This window comes from Pavona decussata, unplaced genomic scaffold, assembly GCF_977016875.1.
Source record: "Pavona decussata unplaced genomic scaffold, jaPavDecu1.1 SCAFFOLD_98, whole genome shotgun sequence".
NCBI lineage: Eukaryota > Metazoa > Cnidaria > Anthozoa > Scleractinia > Agariciidae > Pavona > Pavona decussata.
This window is the reverse complement of record NW_028145514.1, coordinates 2866767-2883541: the sequence shown is the minus strand read 5'-3', so window position 1 is coordinate 2883541 and position 16775 is coordinate 2866767. Positions and strand designations below refer to the sequence as shown.

General features: G+C 39.4%; 1 protein-coding gene across 2 annotated transcripts in view; it reads left to right on the top strand.

The window, feature by feature from the left end:
* Positions 1 to 16775, top strand: part of LOC146472678 (dynein axonemal heavy chain 1-like) — a 74385-nt gene that overhangs the window by 34650 nt on the left and 22960 nt on the right. Inside the window, exons 30-56 of one of the 2 annotated variants that reach the window (XM_085119416.1) lie at positions 515 to 686; positions 1230 to 1384; positions 1936 to 2113; positions 2743 to 2937; positions 3719 to 3838; positions 4258 to 4413; positions 4558 to 4665; positions 5249 to 5389; positions 5902 to 6062; positions 6243 to 6400; positions 7224 to 7397; positions 7824 to 7844; positions 8173 to 8258; positions 8696 to 9028; positions 9622 to 9818; positions 10585 to 10720; positions 11107 to 11315; positions 12077 to 12245; positions 12451 to 12545; positions 12737 to 12833; positions 13372 to 13491; positions 13932 to 14057; positions 14406 to 14456; positions 14824 to 14922; positions 15427 to 15519; positions 15606 to 15686; positions 16567 to 16653. In XM_085119416.1, coding sequence (XP_084975542.1) covers positions 515 to 686; positions 1230 to 1384; positions 1936 to 2113; positions 2743 to 2937; positions 3719 to 3838; positions 4258 to 4413; positions 4558 to 4665; positions 5249 to 5389; positions 5902 to 6062; positions 6243 to 6400; positions 7224 to 7397; positions 7824 to 7844; positions 8173 to 8258; positions 8696 to 9028; positions 9622 to 9818; positions 10585 to 10720; positions 11107 to 11315; positions 12077 to 12245; positions 12451 to 12545; positions 12737 to 12833; positions 13372 to 13491; positions 13932 to 14057; positions 14406 to 14456; positions 14824 to 14922; positions 15427 to 15519; positions 15606 to 15686; positions 16567 to 16653 — 3718 coding nt within the window. The remainder of the gene's footprint in view (positions 1 to 514; positions 687 to 1229; positions 1385 to 1935; positions 2114 to 2742; positions 2938 to 3718; positions 3839 to 4257; positions 4414 to 4557; positions 4666 to 5248; positions 5390 to 5901; positions 6063 to 6242; positions 6401 to 7223; positions 7398 to 7823; positions 7845 to 8172; positions 8259 to 8695; positions 9029 to 9621; positions 9819 to 10584; positions 10721 to 11106; positions 11316 to 12076; positions 12246 to 12450; positions 12546 to 12736; positions 12834 to 13371; positions 13492 to 13931; positions 14058 to 14405; positions 14457 to 14823; positions 14923 to 15426; positions 15520 to 15605; positions 15687 to 16566; positions 16654 to 16775) is intronic. The other variant, XM_085119417.1, reaches the window with a different exon arrangement.

The following is a 16775-nucleotide window of genomic DNA, read 5'->3' as shown; positions in this document are numbered from 1 at the left end:
GTTTTCTCTAGTTTATGTTTAAGGACGGTGCCTACTATTGTTACTGCGCATACGTTCTGCGCATCGCGAGATACTCGGGTTTGCTATGGGTGGTGGCTGCTAATACAGGAATAGTTTTGCGCAGTTTAAAACTATGTGGAGAAAGCAGAACGTAGCAAACGCTTTTGGTATCTCAAAAGAAAATTGGGGGTAACCATGGATTTTTCAGAGATAATTAAGCTTCAATTTAGGAAAAAATCCCATACATTGCTTCATATTTTGGGGCTTTTTAGAGATATTACTGGTTAATTGTCTCAAAAAATGCGTGGCTACCCCCAATTTTCGTGTTGGATTCCAATAGGCCTTCCTAAGATCTGCTTTTCCCTGATAGTCATAAACCGCACAAAAATACTTCGATATTAGTAGGCACCGTCCTTAATGAGCATTGCAAGTTCACTCTGAAAGAAGAACCTGTTGACTCCATAATGGTAATCGTATGATCAGGGCATAAATTGTTATTTGCGTTTCTTTACAGAGAGCAGCCCATTGACTATGGTGAACTTGAGGAGTCTATCCGCAAGACTTGTCTGAAGTTAGGACTGGAAGATGTGGATGGATTTGTTACCAAGTGTATCCAGCTGTACGAGACCACTGTAGTTAGGCATGGCCTTATGCTTGTGGGTCCTACTGGGTCAGGAAAAACAAGGGTGAGTTGGTGACTCGCTCAAATTGCTGTGCATTGTATTGTACAATCACTGACAGAAACTTAAAAAATGACTCCTATGCATATGATTTGGGATTCTGTGTCATCTTTCCCTTTGCTGAATGTTGTTGTTCGCCGTGATCATGAGCTGTCTCATCAAATCCGTAAGATTCTTTTTAGTTTTGAGGATGCTTTGACATTCCAGGAAAAAAAAATAAGAATCTATTCGAGCAGAAAGAGAAACGAAAAAAAAAAAAATCATATAACCGTGGAATTGTTTGTTTAAAAAATGCCATCTTTTTGCTTGTCTCCCATTACAAATACACGGAGTATCATTGTTATTGTTCGTCGTTGTCCCATAGCGGACATACATGTGGGGCACCCACAATTGTTTTCTCTTCACCTCTTCTTAATGCCATTGTTGGAGCCTCACACAAAGTTGCCCGTTTATCGTCTTCGGATCATGTTTTGGCCTCTGGTGTAACCCCCAAAATTGAGTAATCTGTATTATCTCCTTATATCTATTTTCCATCTCTTTTGTTTTCAGTGTTACGAAGTTCTGAAGAAAGCTCTAACAGCATTAAAAGGTAAAGACTCTCCATCAGGATCCCCGTATGAAGAGGTGCATACGTTTGTGCTGAATCCCAAATCCATTACCATGGGGCAGCTGTACGGAGAGTTTGACTTGCTGACACATGAATGGTGAGTTTAATTATTATAAGTTATATTCGTTGAATACCAGTGACCGTGACACTAAAAGCTAACTCAATAAACCAATTAGGGACCAGTTGTTTGAGGGCCTATTTGAGTTAATCCGGCCGCTAAGTTTGAGCTTGAAATTAGTCATTTCTAAACTGGACGAGAAGAGAAATGTTGTACGTAAAACTTGATTTAGGCGTCGGGGTTCAATGTTGACACTGATGCAGCCCAGAATTTAATCAAAAACAACACTCAACCTCTGGTGATCGCGTAAAAACGCTCTAAAACAACGTCACAGCCTTCAGTTTTTCTTTTTCTGAATATGCCTGTTTCATTGACTGTTTCATCTATCAAAGTTACGCTTAGTTTTGGTTTAAAACGTGATTGATCAAAGCAAAGCGAACTTGAAAGCGAAACAAGGCAATAGTTACTACTAAATTTCTACAGTCAAACGAAAATTGTTTTATATTGCTTCATCTTACCTTTTGCGTACACATTTTGTCGTGCTGTGGTATCACATGTATAATTGATCGGGGGGTTTTTTTTGTGTAAAGGACGGACGGTATTTTGTCGTCCATGATCCGTGTTGGAAGCTCCAGCACCACAAGTGATAAGAAATGGTACGTGTTTGACGGACCGGTGGACGCCGTGTGGATTGAAAACATGAACACTGTGTTAGATGACAACAAGAAGCTTTGTCTGACGAGCGGAGAAATCATCAAACTAAGTGAGGTAGGTTACCATAAATCATGATTTCGTTTGTTTTTAGGGTTTTTATCAGCGACCAAAAAACGAAACATAGAGGACACATGCTATCTGCTATGTTTTACCATCAACGACAGAGAAGCCAACAGTAAACTAAGGCAAATTGTTTCGGACTGTACTGATTTGTTAGCTCGTCTCTTAAATGTCTATTTTGGTCTTCGTGTGAGATTTGTTATACCCATGTGGCTCGCTAAAAGATTTTATCATCATTGTCGTTTACGTCTTGCGTTACTTTCAAGTAATTACTTTATTGTTTTAATTACTGGATCCGAGATTAGAGAAATAAACTATACAATTTTCTGTTAAGTGTTACGATATTTAAGATTTTAATTATTAGGTTTTCCGAAACGCCAATCACGTGGTTTTTAACAAATAGTTAAGTTTTACCCTTGATTCATCACGCATGCTTTCATCTTATATCGTTGTCCGTAAGAGTACATACAATGGTAACTGTTATCTATTTGTTAACTTTCCCAAATAATTCACTTCATGGGCACAAAACAAACGTCACCCATGTCTAGACTTTTTACATGGCATCGTCGTAAAGTTCGACAACTTCGCGATTTAACTGATCAGGCTCTACTTTGTATTTGTAGGCAATGACGATGATGTTCGAGGTCCAGGACCTTGCTGTTGCCTCCCCGGCCACTGTCAGCCGTTGTGGTATGGTGTACCTGGAGCCTAGTATCTTGGGTCTCAAGCCTTATGTGAACTGTTACCTAAAAACGCTTCCTGACGCCATATTTGATCACAAGGACAAGCTACAGTCACTGTTTGATAGATTTCTAGAGGTAATAGCCAGAGGCAATTCATAAACGGACCACAAAAACTTTTCTTTCTCCTGGAGAAAACTTCCGATCAACGAACGAGCGAAAAACGAAGGAAAGAAAATCCGACATATTGGTCCGACAAACGAATGAATGTGGTTGACTAATCACCAAATGACCAATATCCAAAGTTCACGGTTATGTTGTCAGAGTTTCAGTTTTCATATGTTAATTGTATGGTTGTTAGTTAGTGTAGAGCACTTTAAGTTATCACTTCGGCAATCACAACTAACGCAAAATCAGAATGAACCAATCAGAGCTCTAAGAAAACACAGTAAATTCATCGAGTGTGTAAAATAGGTGACAAGAACGTGACCATTTGGTTTCGATTTACTTCTTAGCAAACAAACAAAAAACAACAACAACAACAACAACAAACAAGCAAAAAAAAAAGAAAGGTAGCACTCTAACCAATCATAGCAAATGCAAACAACATGTGAATGGGAACTCGAAGAAAATAAATGTAAATGTTGTCAGACGCGGGAAAACGCGTGCGAGCAGGTCACGATTAGTTTTGATTTGACTTGTAACTGCGGGCGAAAAAGGCGCGAGTTTTTTTGCCGACCAATCACAAACCAAAGCAAACGCGGAAATAATTTCCACACTCAATTAAGGTGGAGTCTTGTTCTTCGACCTACCACAGAGCCAGTTAAAGAAATGCAAATTGCGAAGGAAATCTCCTCTATCAGATGTGTAAACTACACGTGCGCATATTTCAGTAGTGTATGTCTATCATTCTTTTCAGAGTTCACTCCAGTTTATGAGGAATAACACCAAGGAGTTTGTGCCAACTGTAAACAGTAACCTAACATGCAGTTTGATGCGTATTCTGGACTGCTTCTTCGCTCCATTTGTTCCTAAAGAGGTGCGTAGCTCAACCCCTGTAACGTAGTGCTCAATCCCGAACTTTAACGAGTCCCCGAAGTATCAAATAAGCTTCTGTGTGAAATCCATTGAAGAATTTAAGCCTTCGCATGTCAAACTAATGCTTGCAAACTCGTGTTGGTCAATAGAAGTTAGCTTGTGGAAACGTTGCACTAACAGTTAGTAAACATGTCGGTAAAGGGTTGTCGCGAGGTAGAACTAGTCTCTTTATCTCGCCAACGTTGTTTGAAAAATCGCATTTAACGTGAAAACGTTTGTCAAACAACTGTTGTCTGCTGGCAACCAGTTCTATAACTTTTGGAATTTGTCGACACGAGTTCATTTTCTTTTGATCCAAGACAATCCAAGCGAGTCCTGACCGAAAACGTGAAGTGGTTCACTCTATATTTTCTATTGCAGGGCGAGACCATCCCCCCAGAGAACATAGCTCTGGTGGAAACCTTGATTGAACCCTGGTTTATCTTCGCCCTAATTTGGTCTGTTGGAGGAACGTGCGATGGGGACGGAAGAAAAAAGTTCAGTGAATTTTTTAGAAAGAAGATGGACGAGGAGAAGGTGATTTTCAAAGAACACTGTTCACTTTGTGGCAAACAACAATGTTGAATTTCATATGCTTGTAATGAATCATACCAACATCACTCTCGGCTTTGTGAGTATGAGCAAGAACGGAGAAGATTATTTTGAATGTTTAAATTGTAGGTCCAGATGAAGTTTCCAGATTACGGTCTGGTGTATGATTATTCACTTGAGGATGGAGGAGTCAGCCGTAAGGATGATGATGATGATGACGATCACAAGACAGGGGAGGTAAGAGGGAGATTGGAAGTAAAATGGAAGGCTTGACAAGTTAAGGAAGATAGATAGTTTCTTTTTGTTTTGTTTTTTTTAACTAGATAGTTTCCTTTATTTGACTTTTATATCATTATTTTATATATTGATATATCTGTAGTTTATTCATTTACTAATTTTATTTATTTTTACGGTTGGTGTGATATCTAATGATTTTACCGACCAAATAACATGTAAATGTAAATGTAGAGAATTGATGAAATCACAAGGCAATCGAGCCCTAATAGGTGCTGCGTTTCCACTGGTCTAGTACTTACTGAAACAGTTATTCATCTCAGTGTCGGTGACTAGTAGTGGATATTTTCCTCACCGTTTCACGGCGTGGTAAATATCCACCACTATCCACCTAGCTCACTACTTGCCTAAATAATTATTAGCCTTATTTCTTGTGGGCTTGCTATCTGTTGGTGTGGGATTTTCAAACCATTGTTGTAACTGAGTTACCTTAAAAATTTTTGACGGTGTGATTTACATGTTTTTTAAAAACGAAATCGTCAAGATAACTAGCCGATCCCTTTAAGCGTTGTTTGAACTTTTTCAGGTAAAATGGGTGAACTGGATGGGCGGTGTAGCTATGCCTGACATTCCACCAGAAATGAACTTCTCTGATATTATCATCCCCACAATGGACTTGGTTAGAGGCTCGTTTGTTTTGGAAATGCTCTTGACAAACAACAAGAAGGTACGTCAGGGCTACAAAACTTTTTACAGTTTCTCTGAAAAAGCAAACGATAAATAAAGCTTTCGTAAAAACACGCGCTGGAGCTCAGTCAGCTTTCTGTGAAATGGAAAGTCACGAAATGCTCGTCTGACAGTCAATTTTGTCTAACTGAAACATTATGAAATCTTGGTAGAATACTAGCTGTTCGATCAGCGTTGCACATTCAAGTTGTCCTTTTTATTTGGTCCATTACTTATCCTGATATACGGTTAAACGAAGATCCAGCTACCAATTGCTCCTCTTTCTAGACTTGGTCCTTGCTAGGCTTACGGAAGTCTTCATAAAACCCAACTATCAGAATACGACAACTATCTTGGGAAAGACGGATGTATTTTGGTAGTTATGACGTTCAGTGCGTAGACGATTTATTCCAAGACTTTCAATCCAGCACAAACCTCTATAAAAACAACCGTAACCATTTTAATTTTTACTGTTTTTTGTGTCTGAGGAAGTCGGTTACTTTGCCTTTCCAGGTGATGTGTGTAGGTCCCACAGGTTCAGGAAAGACCTTGTGTGTAGCAAACAAGCTGCTTAACTATATGCCCAAAGAGTTCCTGTCTCATTTTCTGAATTTCTCTGCCCGAACTTCTGCTAATCAGACGCAGGATATAATCGACAGTAAACTCGATAAAAGGTAAGGATAACCGCAGTTCTGCGCTCGCATGTTAATGTGCTAGTCGTATGCAAGTTGTAGATTTTGATTCACAAGAAACGAATCTTGTCCAAGGTTTCTAATAGCGTGTCACGTCCCAAAGCTTTACACCATAAGTCGACCTTATATTGTAATCACCATTCCAATTTTATTTTCCTTCAGACGTAAAGGCGTATTTGGTCCTCCTCTGGGAAAATACTTTGTGTTTTTTGTTGATGACCTTAACATGCCCGCCTTGGAGGTTTACGGTGCTCAGCCACCGGTAGAAATCCTGCGTCAGTATTGCGACCACAAAGGATGGTACGACAGAAAGGCTATAGGTATGTCATTCAACATTAAGATTCCAATAATTGCATTGTGAGTATTGTCTCCATACATCCGTTTCTTGTGCAGTCAATCTCTTCTTGAAGGATCCATCCATTTAAAAAACGGACGCGTAGAGTTGGTCTCGTCGATACATCACTTATTTTGGATAACTAAGGCCCGTTCTAGAACACAGTGCCACGAGCGACGACTGATTCAGACGGCGTACTTTCTGCCGCAGCTAAATCGCCAAATCTTGCACGGAAAAGAAGGAAACAATTTTCACTGTATCGCAAAACAAAGCAGTTCCTTCTAAATGAAGCACAAAGCCTATTGAAATGAAAGCCAAACGACAAGTTCGCTAGGTTCAAGCGATAGTCACGTTTGCACTTTTTTAACCGTTAAAACTTCATGCGAGGCTTGTCGCGATATGAGGCTTTACGCCAATCGCAAACGTGGTAAACTCACAGTGAGTAATTTATGCATTCGGTTCGGCACATGAATCACCTGCTGCTCTTGACCCTGTCGTACCAAATTAAAAAACTTGTCGTACCACACTGATTCAGACGCCGCTCTTTTACCGAACATTATATCAGTTAGATTCGGCACATGAGTGGAGCGGCGTCTACATCGGCTTAAGGGAACGTCATTCTGAGACGTACAACGGACACTTTGAAACCGTGAAACAATGTAGTTAAAGTTTTAATTAAAATGTCATCATTTTTTTAGGGTATCCAAGACACGCAATGCATGTCATATCTCATTACCAAAGCGCTCGTAAGATCATTTCTTTACAAGCAGTTGTTACATATTATACTGCTTCCTGTGTTCTATTTCCAGGAACCTTCCGCGAACTGGTCGATATCAACTTTGTATCGGCAATGGGTCCCCCAGGGGGTGGTAGAAATCCCGTCACTCCGCGATTCCTGAGGCATTTTAATCACCTGTCATTTACTGAGCTGGAAGATGAGAGTAAACACCGTATCTTTGCTACTATTCTCAAGTCCTGGATAGGTAAGTGAATTTTGTTGTTATATGTTTGCACCTTATTCAGTTTTGAACGGCTAACGAAAATGTTGATTGTCTCATCCTTCTTGTGAGATTTTTTTGTGCTCTTTCCGAAGATTTTCATGAATCCACCTACCTGATACGTTTGCAGGAATTGTGTTCTAACAAGTTTTAAAACTCTTTGGTTGATAAAGTCGTCTGACTTGTGGGGCAATCACAGTTCCAACGCAAGGGCCGAGTTTTTATGGGATGGGCTCGGGACATTTGTAAGTTTTTGATGGGGAAAAAACCCTCTGGAAACGATCTTCCCCTGTGCAAGAAATACATCTTTCGTTCCCACTTTGCTACCTTTCAAATTTTGTCTTCTTATGTAGTTCATGGGCACGTAGAGGCAGGTGATCTGTAGCTAATGTGCTTTAACTTCTTTTACAGAGAGAAACAAGACTTTAGCAGGTTAGATTAGTTTAGAAGGAAGAATACTATTACTGTATCTACAGTTTGTGACAGCCCTATTCATGCGATTGCTAGGGAGGCGAAGAAGTCCTAGAGTAGTTAGGTGAACTGTAACTCCTATCTTGTGTACAAAAGAATACAACATTTCTGGGGCGCAAAGAAAGGACATGACTAAGTCGAAGAAATTCTGCAGACTGACCAGATATACCATATGCATGATCGTGTTCGTTATATTTTGGGTAGCATTTTTTTATGTGTGTAGGTGTGACGTTGTCAATAAAGTTACCAGTAACTGTACGAGGCTTATTTTTGTTAACTTTACTTTTAGGGTCTTACACTGGTGAAGATAAAGAGACGCTTTGTGACAGTTTGGTCACGAATACGATTGCAGTTTATAACACCGTTATAACCCAGGTAACAGAGAACCACTAATACCTATCTTGTAACTTTACGTTATAGTAGGGTAATTCTTTTTATAAATAAATGCAGGTTTTTCTATTGTAAAACTGTGCACTACAGATTTAGGAAAGCAGTCTGTGATTACGGTTAAAAAAGTTATAAAAACTTTCTCGCATGCGTTTTGGCTCCGGTTACATGTACTTGCTTGCGTCCATTGATTAGTTAACTGTGTTGTGTACATCTGTTGTGATTGCTGACAGTGAGTTCTTTGATTTTGGCTCTGAGTGGCTAAAGTAACTGCGCACTTGCCTTGGTTTTGCGTTTGTAATTGCTCCTTACAAAACTCTGGTCACTCAGAGCAAACATGTATGTTTTAAGCCAAGGCCACATGAGACAAGGCCTCCGTGCGTTCGTAGACCAATCTAATCTAATTTAATCTCTTCATATCCTAGCTGCTTCCCACCCCAGCCAAGAGCCACTACACGTTTAATCTGCGGGATTTGTCCAAAGTTTTCCAAGGAATTCTTATGGCTGAGCCACAGAAACTCGGCGGTAAAAATGACGCCTTAAGACTGTGGTACCACGAGAATTGCCGAGTGTTTCAGGATCGATTGGTCAACGACGAAGACAGAAAGTGGTTCGTGGATCTGATCAGGGACAAGATGGCGTCTGGATTTGAGACTTCTATGGATGATGTGGTGAAAGATTCCACCATGATTTATGGGGATTTTATGGTTCCCAGCGCGGAAAATAAGATTTATGCTGAAGTGCCTGATTTTAACAAGGTGAGGCTGATGCACAACAACACCTTAAAATTAACTTAACTAACACACCTCTGGACAGATTGATCAGATATCTAATTAGACCAATGAATTCATTGATCGAGCCGTCTATCAACCAGCCAGTCTGTCTGTCTGTCTGTCAGTTAGGCGGTCAGGTGGTCAGTCAGTCAGGCGGAAAGTTAGGCAGACAGGCAGGCAGTCGATCAATCAATATTTCGTCATTCAGAATATCGGTCTGACCAATAGAAAGTACCCTTATTTAGTGGGCTAGTTTGTCACCTAGCCATACAAACCGTCGGTCACCAAGCCATTCAGCCGGTTAGTTCGCCAAACCGTCTGTCTGTTAGTCATTCAGTCAGCCTGCCAGGTAGGGAAACAAGCTGTCATCCCACCTATTGATTTGGACAGCCATCTTCGACAATATTTCAGTTAGTCAATCAATTAAAAGGCAAGCAAACGTTGAGTAAACAGTCGCGCATAAGAAATCTTTACTCAGCTGAAACAAATATCCTTCATTTCTATTCTTTCCCTTTGTTCACAAATGTTAGTCTGCCGATTGAGTTCCTCGATGTTTCACTTTCTCCTTGCCTTCGCAGATGGTGAAGATCATGGAAGAGTATCTTGATGATTACAATCAGATCAACACAGCTCAGATGAAGCTTGTTCTGTTTGGTGATGCTGTTCGTCACGTGTCACGTATTAGCCGTGTGATTCGTCAGCCGCTTGGTAACGCTCTCCTGCTGGGTGTGGGTGGAAGTGGACGCCAGAGTCTTACAAGACTCGCAGCGCACATGTGAGTTCCTCATCAACCAGTCAGTCAACACTAGAGTTTTATTCTACTGCACTCTGTGATTGGTTTATAAACCTCGAGTCTCTTATCACTTGAGTTTTATTTTACTGCACTCTGTGGTTGGTTTACAAACCTCGAGTCTGTTATTCTCCTACACCTTTTTATTCATAGTAACAAAGGCGACTGTGCTCCGCTTGCCAGAGTATTTTCTCGCGTTTTCTTGGTCGTTCTCGTTGTTGCTTTTTCGCCAGCCGCTCAACAAAACCTAACGAGAACAACGTAATGCTATAAAAGTGTTTCTTTTGAGTTATTCCATTCACCTCAACTCCTTTCTTTTTTTTTGTAACCGTATGAGGTTACATTAACTCTGAAGGTTGAAGCTTATCAAATGAAAAGTACATAGTTTTTAAAATAATTTATCATTTACCAAATTTATTCGCCTCCATCAATAAGAAGATTCTTGCGAATTGTCAGCGGTCATAGAATTTAAAAATAAATAAATAAATAAATAAATAAATAAACAGCGGAAATTTTACGAAAATCTATAATGCTGATGGGTTTCTTGAGCTCGAGAGGATTGTTGCATTCTCAACTGATTAAGATTGCAATGAATTCTTAAATTTATGTCCATTCGTTTGAAATAACTGCTGCGCAATGGCATTTAAACAATGGTTGTTTCCCTGTTAACCTTCGTGATGAAAAGTTTAGGGTCTATGAATAAAACCATCCAATTGTGTTTTATTGTTAATGCTCGCTGTTTCTGTTTCAGGGCGGAATATGAGTGTTTCCAAATTGAACTGGCCAAAAACTATGGTGTGCCTGAGTGGCGTGAGGATCTTAAGAAAGTACTGCTGAAATCAGGAGTAGAGAACAAGTCCATGGTGTTCCTGTTCAGTGATACACAGGTAATTGTGCGGCAATAACCACAGGGTGTTATACACGGAAAGAAAACTAAACGGTGCACAGGATTTACAAAGGATTATCGAGATGTAAAGCTATTTATACTGAAAATTGCCTAAATTAGGTGGGAACTTGTTGATTGGCAATGAATTAGCGACGACAAACGTTATATCAGAAAGGAAGTAGAGTGTGCGATGAGACTCCAAACATAAACTCAAAAGATCTAAAAAAACGATTTTTTTTGTGAATTAACTACGACTTTGATAGGGTACTCTAGAAAGTGGAAATAATAAAAACAAAGGGATATCGTCTCGATGTATTTTATTTTCTTTTATCGATAGTAAAGGTTAATTTTTAAATTACCATGACAATTTGGTTTCGCTTAACGCAGATTAAGAGTGAAAGTTTCCTGGAAGATTTGAACAACATTCTGAACGCTGGTGACGTGCCAAACATCTTTGCCCAAGATGAACTGGATTCCATTTTCATGGCCATGAAGCCGGTGGTTCTTGATCTGGGGTTGCAACCCACCAAGGCCAATCTCTATTCAGCTTTCACTAAACGCGTTAGAGCCAATACTCATTCCGTTATTTGTATGAGGTACGTGTAAATACCAAGTAATAATAATCATGGTATTATTCATCCACCGCAAGATGTTAGCACTCTAGCACACCCATCGGAGGTGGTCAGGCAGATCCTATTTTCTCTTCTTTCTTGGTCGATGTTTTCATTCGTTCGTTTCTCTTAGATGCCACTCTTTTGTATTACCTACATTTGTGTGTCAAACTTGCTTTGTGGATCAACTATTTCCTTAATTCCATTTCGATCAAATACGTAGTTGTAGATCTTTATCTTAGCCTTATAGCATTAAGAGTACCAGTTAGTCCCCGCTTTAAAACTGGGCATTATCACTGTTGATGTGCTTTGCTCTTGACTCTCCCTTACCCTAATCTACTAACATTGCTTGTTCCTGAATAAGGTCTACTGTGTAGTTTGTATCGTAAATATTCAATTCTCGTACTAGGTTTCCGTCTCTTTGTTTTACTGTAATCAAATTCAATTAATTCTAGTCGAGTTAGCTTTTTTGTAGGAAGCGTTCAAGGGTTACAACTAAGATGCTGACTAGATTTAAACATTGCGGTAGCTTGATGGCCAACCATGGCCTTGAATGTAACCTGTTGAAAAGCTCTCAAGCTATTTTAGATACCGTCTTGGTTTACTTTTGTTGTACATTGGGCAGACAAATACCCTCAGTTAATCTTACATGCGTTTAGTATGTCTGTCCCTTGTTCGTCCTTTCAATCTTTCGCTCGTTTGTCCGTAGAACAGTTGTTAATTATGGCATTTCTTTCTCCGTACAGCCCAATCGGTGAGATATTTCGAGCGCGTCTCCGTCAGTTTCCTTCGCTGGTTAACTGTTGTACCATTGACTGGTTCTCGGCGTGGCCTGAGGAAGCTCTGCGTTCAGTAGCCTCAACCTTCCTTGGAGAAATCCCTGAACTAGAGGACTCTTCTGCCATGGATGGATTGGTATGTTACAGTGATTTACACCTAATCTATGATTTTAACCTTTTCACTAACAAAGGTGTCAAAAAAGCAGATCACATAAAATATTTACTTAATACTGTTAATCACAGTTAAGGAACACTTCCACCGGTGAATAACTCGAGAACACCTAACATTACGGCTTTTTATTATTTTAGGATTATTATTTTTATTTTTTACTTTTTCGCAGGTTACTATATGTGGAGTTATTCACCAGTCTGTTGCTCTCAAGTCCAAACAATATCTGGCTGAGTTATCTCGACACAACTATGTCACTCCCACAAGGTAAACAAAAGAACCTGTTGTATCATTTTTACACCTTGTCATCAGTAAACTCGAGGAAAACTTTCATTGCGAGGGGAATGACAAGAAACAAGCATAAAAACAAGGGGAATCAAGTTCAACCTTCCTTCTGTGCCCACTTATTGGTTGTATTCATTGGATGACTTTTGATTGGTTACATTTGTTTTCTTTAGCTACTTGGAACTTCTAGGAACCTTCCGAAAGTTGTTCGGTTTGAAGAAAACGGAGCTTTCTACAGCAAGAAACAGGACAAAAGTTGGCTTAGACAAGGTCAGCAGCATTCTTTTCATTATAAAAATTAATAAAATTTTATCCCGTTGGGTCCCGTTGCATTTCAAAAACATTGATGGACAGTACTCGTTACTTGTAGTGTTCCCTTAGTGGTACTGAACAAGATTAGAAACAATAATATGAGTCTTCCAAAGTTATGATTTAGATCAAAAAAACCCTCATTTATCAGCACTTGGTGTGCCGATTGCTGGAGGAAATATATACTCAATACCATACTCTATACCCAAATGAACTTTCCAGAAATGAGAAAGACATACAAACAAACAAAAAAACATTTTTGCCAAATATTTTCCAATTCATTTTCTGTATTTTTAGGTCATAAAATTTGTTTCATATCTCATGATTCACTCATTAATGTCACTAGTGTTTTGTCAGTAGTTCACACCTTTCACGGAAAGCATTTTGCTGGAACAACTGTGCATATAGAAACGTTACCATGCTGTATAAGCCTCTCGAATGTCTTGCTGATAAAAATGATCTTCTCATCTCTTCTGTTATCTCTGCTTTCATTTCACAGTTGCTAAGCACAGCAGATGAAGTGGAAAAGTTGCAAGAGGAACTAGAGAGCATGCAGCCTTTGTTAGCTCAAGCAGCCGAAGAAACTGTAGAGACCATGGAGAAAATCAAAGTGGACTCGGTAGGGACACATCTTTTTCCTCTCTCTAGTTTATCCATATTTTCTTGAGCAACGAAGGGTCGCTGGTTACACTACCTTCTAACTAAGCATATCCAACTTTTATGTCATATCAGATGGGTTTTCCAACATCACTTAATTTGTCATGTTTGGCTATTAGAGTGCTCTGACGTTTTTTCCTAAAAAGGATATATAATGTTTGGTATTTACAACTTGAACTTTGCAAACGTTTAAAAATTTGACCGAAGGGCGGGAACGCTTTTGAATATACTGTTACACCCTGCAATTTTGGTTTATTGTTCATGCTGACGTCATAAAAATAGGAAAAACTTCCGTTTCGCTTTGAAAACGCGCACACTTTCTTCATTAGTGCGATTCTAAAATTTCAGGGAACAACCTTAAATAGTATTGTATCGTAAAGATCTTGTGGCCGTGTTTATTAGGTGGTTGCCAATGAGACAAAAGTTGTTGTACAACGAGAGGAGGAGGAGGCCGCCAAGAAAGCCGCCGAGACCCAGGCCATCGCTGATGACGCGCAGAGGGATTTGGACGAGGCTCTGCCAGCACTGGTACGGCAATGAATTTGTGGTTGTAATCAGTAAAAGAAGTCAAAATCGTGTATTCCACTATTAAAAAGGCCGTGGCCCGCATTAAAAACCTAGTGTCTTCACCTTGTCATATTTTGCTAAATTTTTTTAAATAGTTTCAATGGATTTCGAAACCATTTCTGAGTCTTCGTTGACCTTTAACTTGAGGCAATTATACAAACACTTCTTAAAAATGGTTTCTCGGATTTATGCCCTTATAAAACATGGCGTAAGTCGACTATAGTGTACGCTGTATCCAGTCGGAGTAATTAAATGTCAGATCACCTTGCTAGGAAGTTGTAGAGCTTAATGGTGCTAATTTGTCTACAGGAAGCTGCCTTGGCGAGTCTCAAGTCCTTGAACAAGACGGATGTTGTTGAGGTAAGGAATAGTGGATTTCAAAGAGCACAAGTTTAAAATTTCTACGGTGAATTTCATCATTGAAAATTTCTTCTTGACCGCTTGTTACTTGTACGGTCACAGTGAAAGATTTCATTCACGGACCCAAATGCTAGAACCAAATAAACTGCAAAAAAAAAAATTATAATAATAATAATAAAAATAAAAAAAATAGACTGAACCACAAGGATGTTCTGCTTAGTAGTTTCATTATAGTAATCACTCAAAGCATAATAAACATGAACATGAGCACAGTAGGATTTGTAAGAACCACAGAACACCCAAGATATGACTGTAATAGCGAACAGTCAACTGCGCATGAATAACGTAACGATTGCCTTGGTAACAGGTTCGAGCCCTTCAGCGCCCCCCTCCAGGAGTGAAGCTTGTGATTGAAGCTGTCAGTATCATGAAAGGCGTCAAGGCAAAGAAGGTGGCCGGAGAGAAGGTAAAAGAGATGACACAAGAACTTAGCGCTTTTATCACCCGCTCTCCTTTCCAGCCTGTCAGTTAGGTGTAAGCTCTCAGCAGCCTGTGAGTGGTATAAAGTCCTCTGCTCGCCCTGTAGCTTACCTTTGCCTCCATAACGTATACCTTTCAAGCTTCAATGTCGGCATGTGTATTCTCGTCACTGTTATCCAGTATTTTTATGGTTTTAGCTGGGAGAATTTGTTTTAACATCAATTAATTTTATCTTTGGTGATCATTTTCTTTATTCTCACGACTTGCGTGTTTGATAAAGCAGTGGTACTATAAGGAGAATTTTAATGCTGGTTCCTTTTGGGCTAAAAGGGTTAATGGGCTCTGCACTGATCACCCTATTGTCCGTCCGTTGATCACTTGTGTTTTGCTTGCGTTGTCGTACAGTTGTGGTTCTCTAATGATTCAGCTGCTTTTGGGATAATTTGCACAGTTTAAATTAAGCAATATTTTTCGTGGACATTTCGTGCAGGTGGGCACAAAGGTGGATGACTACTGGGAACCTGGTAAAGCTTTGCTCCAAGATCCTGGAAGGTTCCTTGAAAGTCTTTTCAAGTTTGACAAGGTAAAACTTCCCTCTTTCCTTCCATGGACTTTAAAACTTGCAGCAGAATAAATAATTAATTATTCTCTATCTTTGTGGCATTTTAGGACAATATTCCTGACTCAGTGATTCAGAAAATCCAACCCTACATTGAAAACGAAGATTTCCAACCGGCTGCAATCGCCAAGGTAAGTCTTCATCGACTACAGCTTACGTTAAATGTAGATTTAGGGTTTAGTGTGTTCAGAGACTATCTTCAGCAATATTTCTCTTGGTTCACAACGAAGGAAGAAGAGTAAATATACAACTCCAAATAGCTTGGCGTTGCAACATTGTCTACCTCAGACAGCGAAGAGACCGCAAATGTAGTCTATTCGGGATAAAGTAACTGAAAAAGTTGATGATGCCTAGCTTGCGCGCAAACGTCTCCTATTTTCTTTGAGCCAGTAGATGATCCCGGAATATTATTCTCTTTGTAATTTTCGGATAACAAGAAAAAATGTGTTAATACACCCTTATCATAGCGCCGGCATATTAGCATTTGAAAGAGCAGCTCATTCTTTTGTTTACAGGGGCGTAGCCAGCCATTTTTTTCCCTATAAGCCTGGAATGTGAAGAGAACATATCAACTTTTTGGTAAAAAAAAAAATAGCCGATGCAGTCACTTTTCTGATACAAATCTGTCAAATTTGTACGATCCATAATTTTTGATCATTTAAACCCAAAACATCCAAACTTTCCATAATTGCATATTTGTGATATTTCCTCAACATTATTTTACGATGTTACCTTTCCTTATTTGCATGCTTTTTAACGAGTCTCTTGATAATGGAGTCACGATGACCCCGAAACGTCGAGCAATAAATCTTTCTTGCTTTTTTCTATGCCTTTGCTTTAGCAAATCCCTGCTGATCTATTGTTTGTTGTTATTTTTTTATCACATGACGTTTCTTTTATTTTTTATTTTTTGACAAACCTAGCCAAGCAAAAAAACCATGGCGATCATTTTACAAAAACTGAGTTTATATTCCGATAGTGTTAAACATATTTGTACTTTGTTTCTTGCAGGTGTCCAAAGCTTGTACATCCATTTGTCAGTGGGTGAGAGCCATGCACAAATATCACTTTGTGGCTAAAGCAGTGGCTCCTAAACGGGTAAATATCGACCTTCAATTATCATTATTAGCTTATCAATGTCAGCTCCGAAAATTTGCTGGTAAGTATTCCCACGTTGATGATGGATAGTCTGTTCCCAGTGTACCAGTGTGCTTGGAATA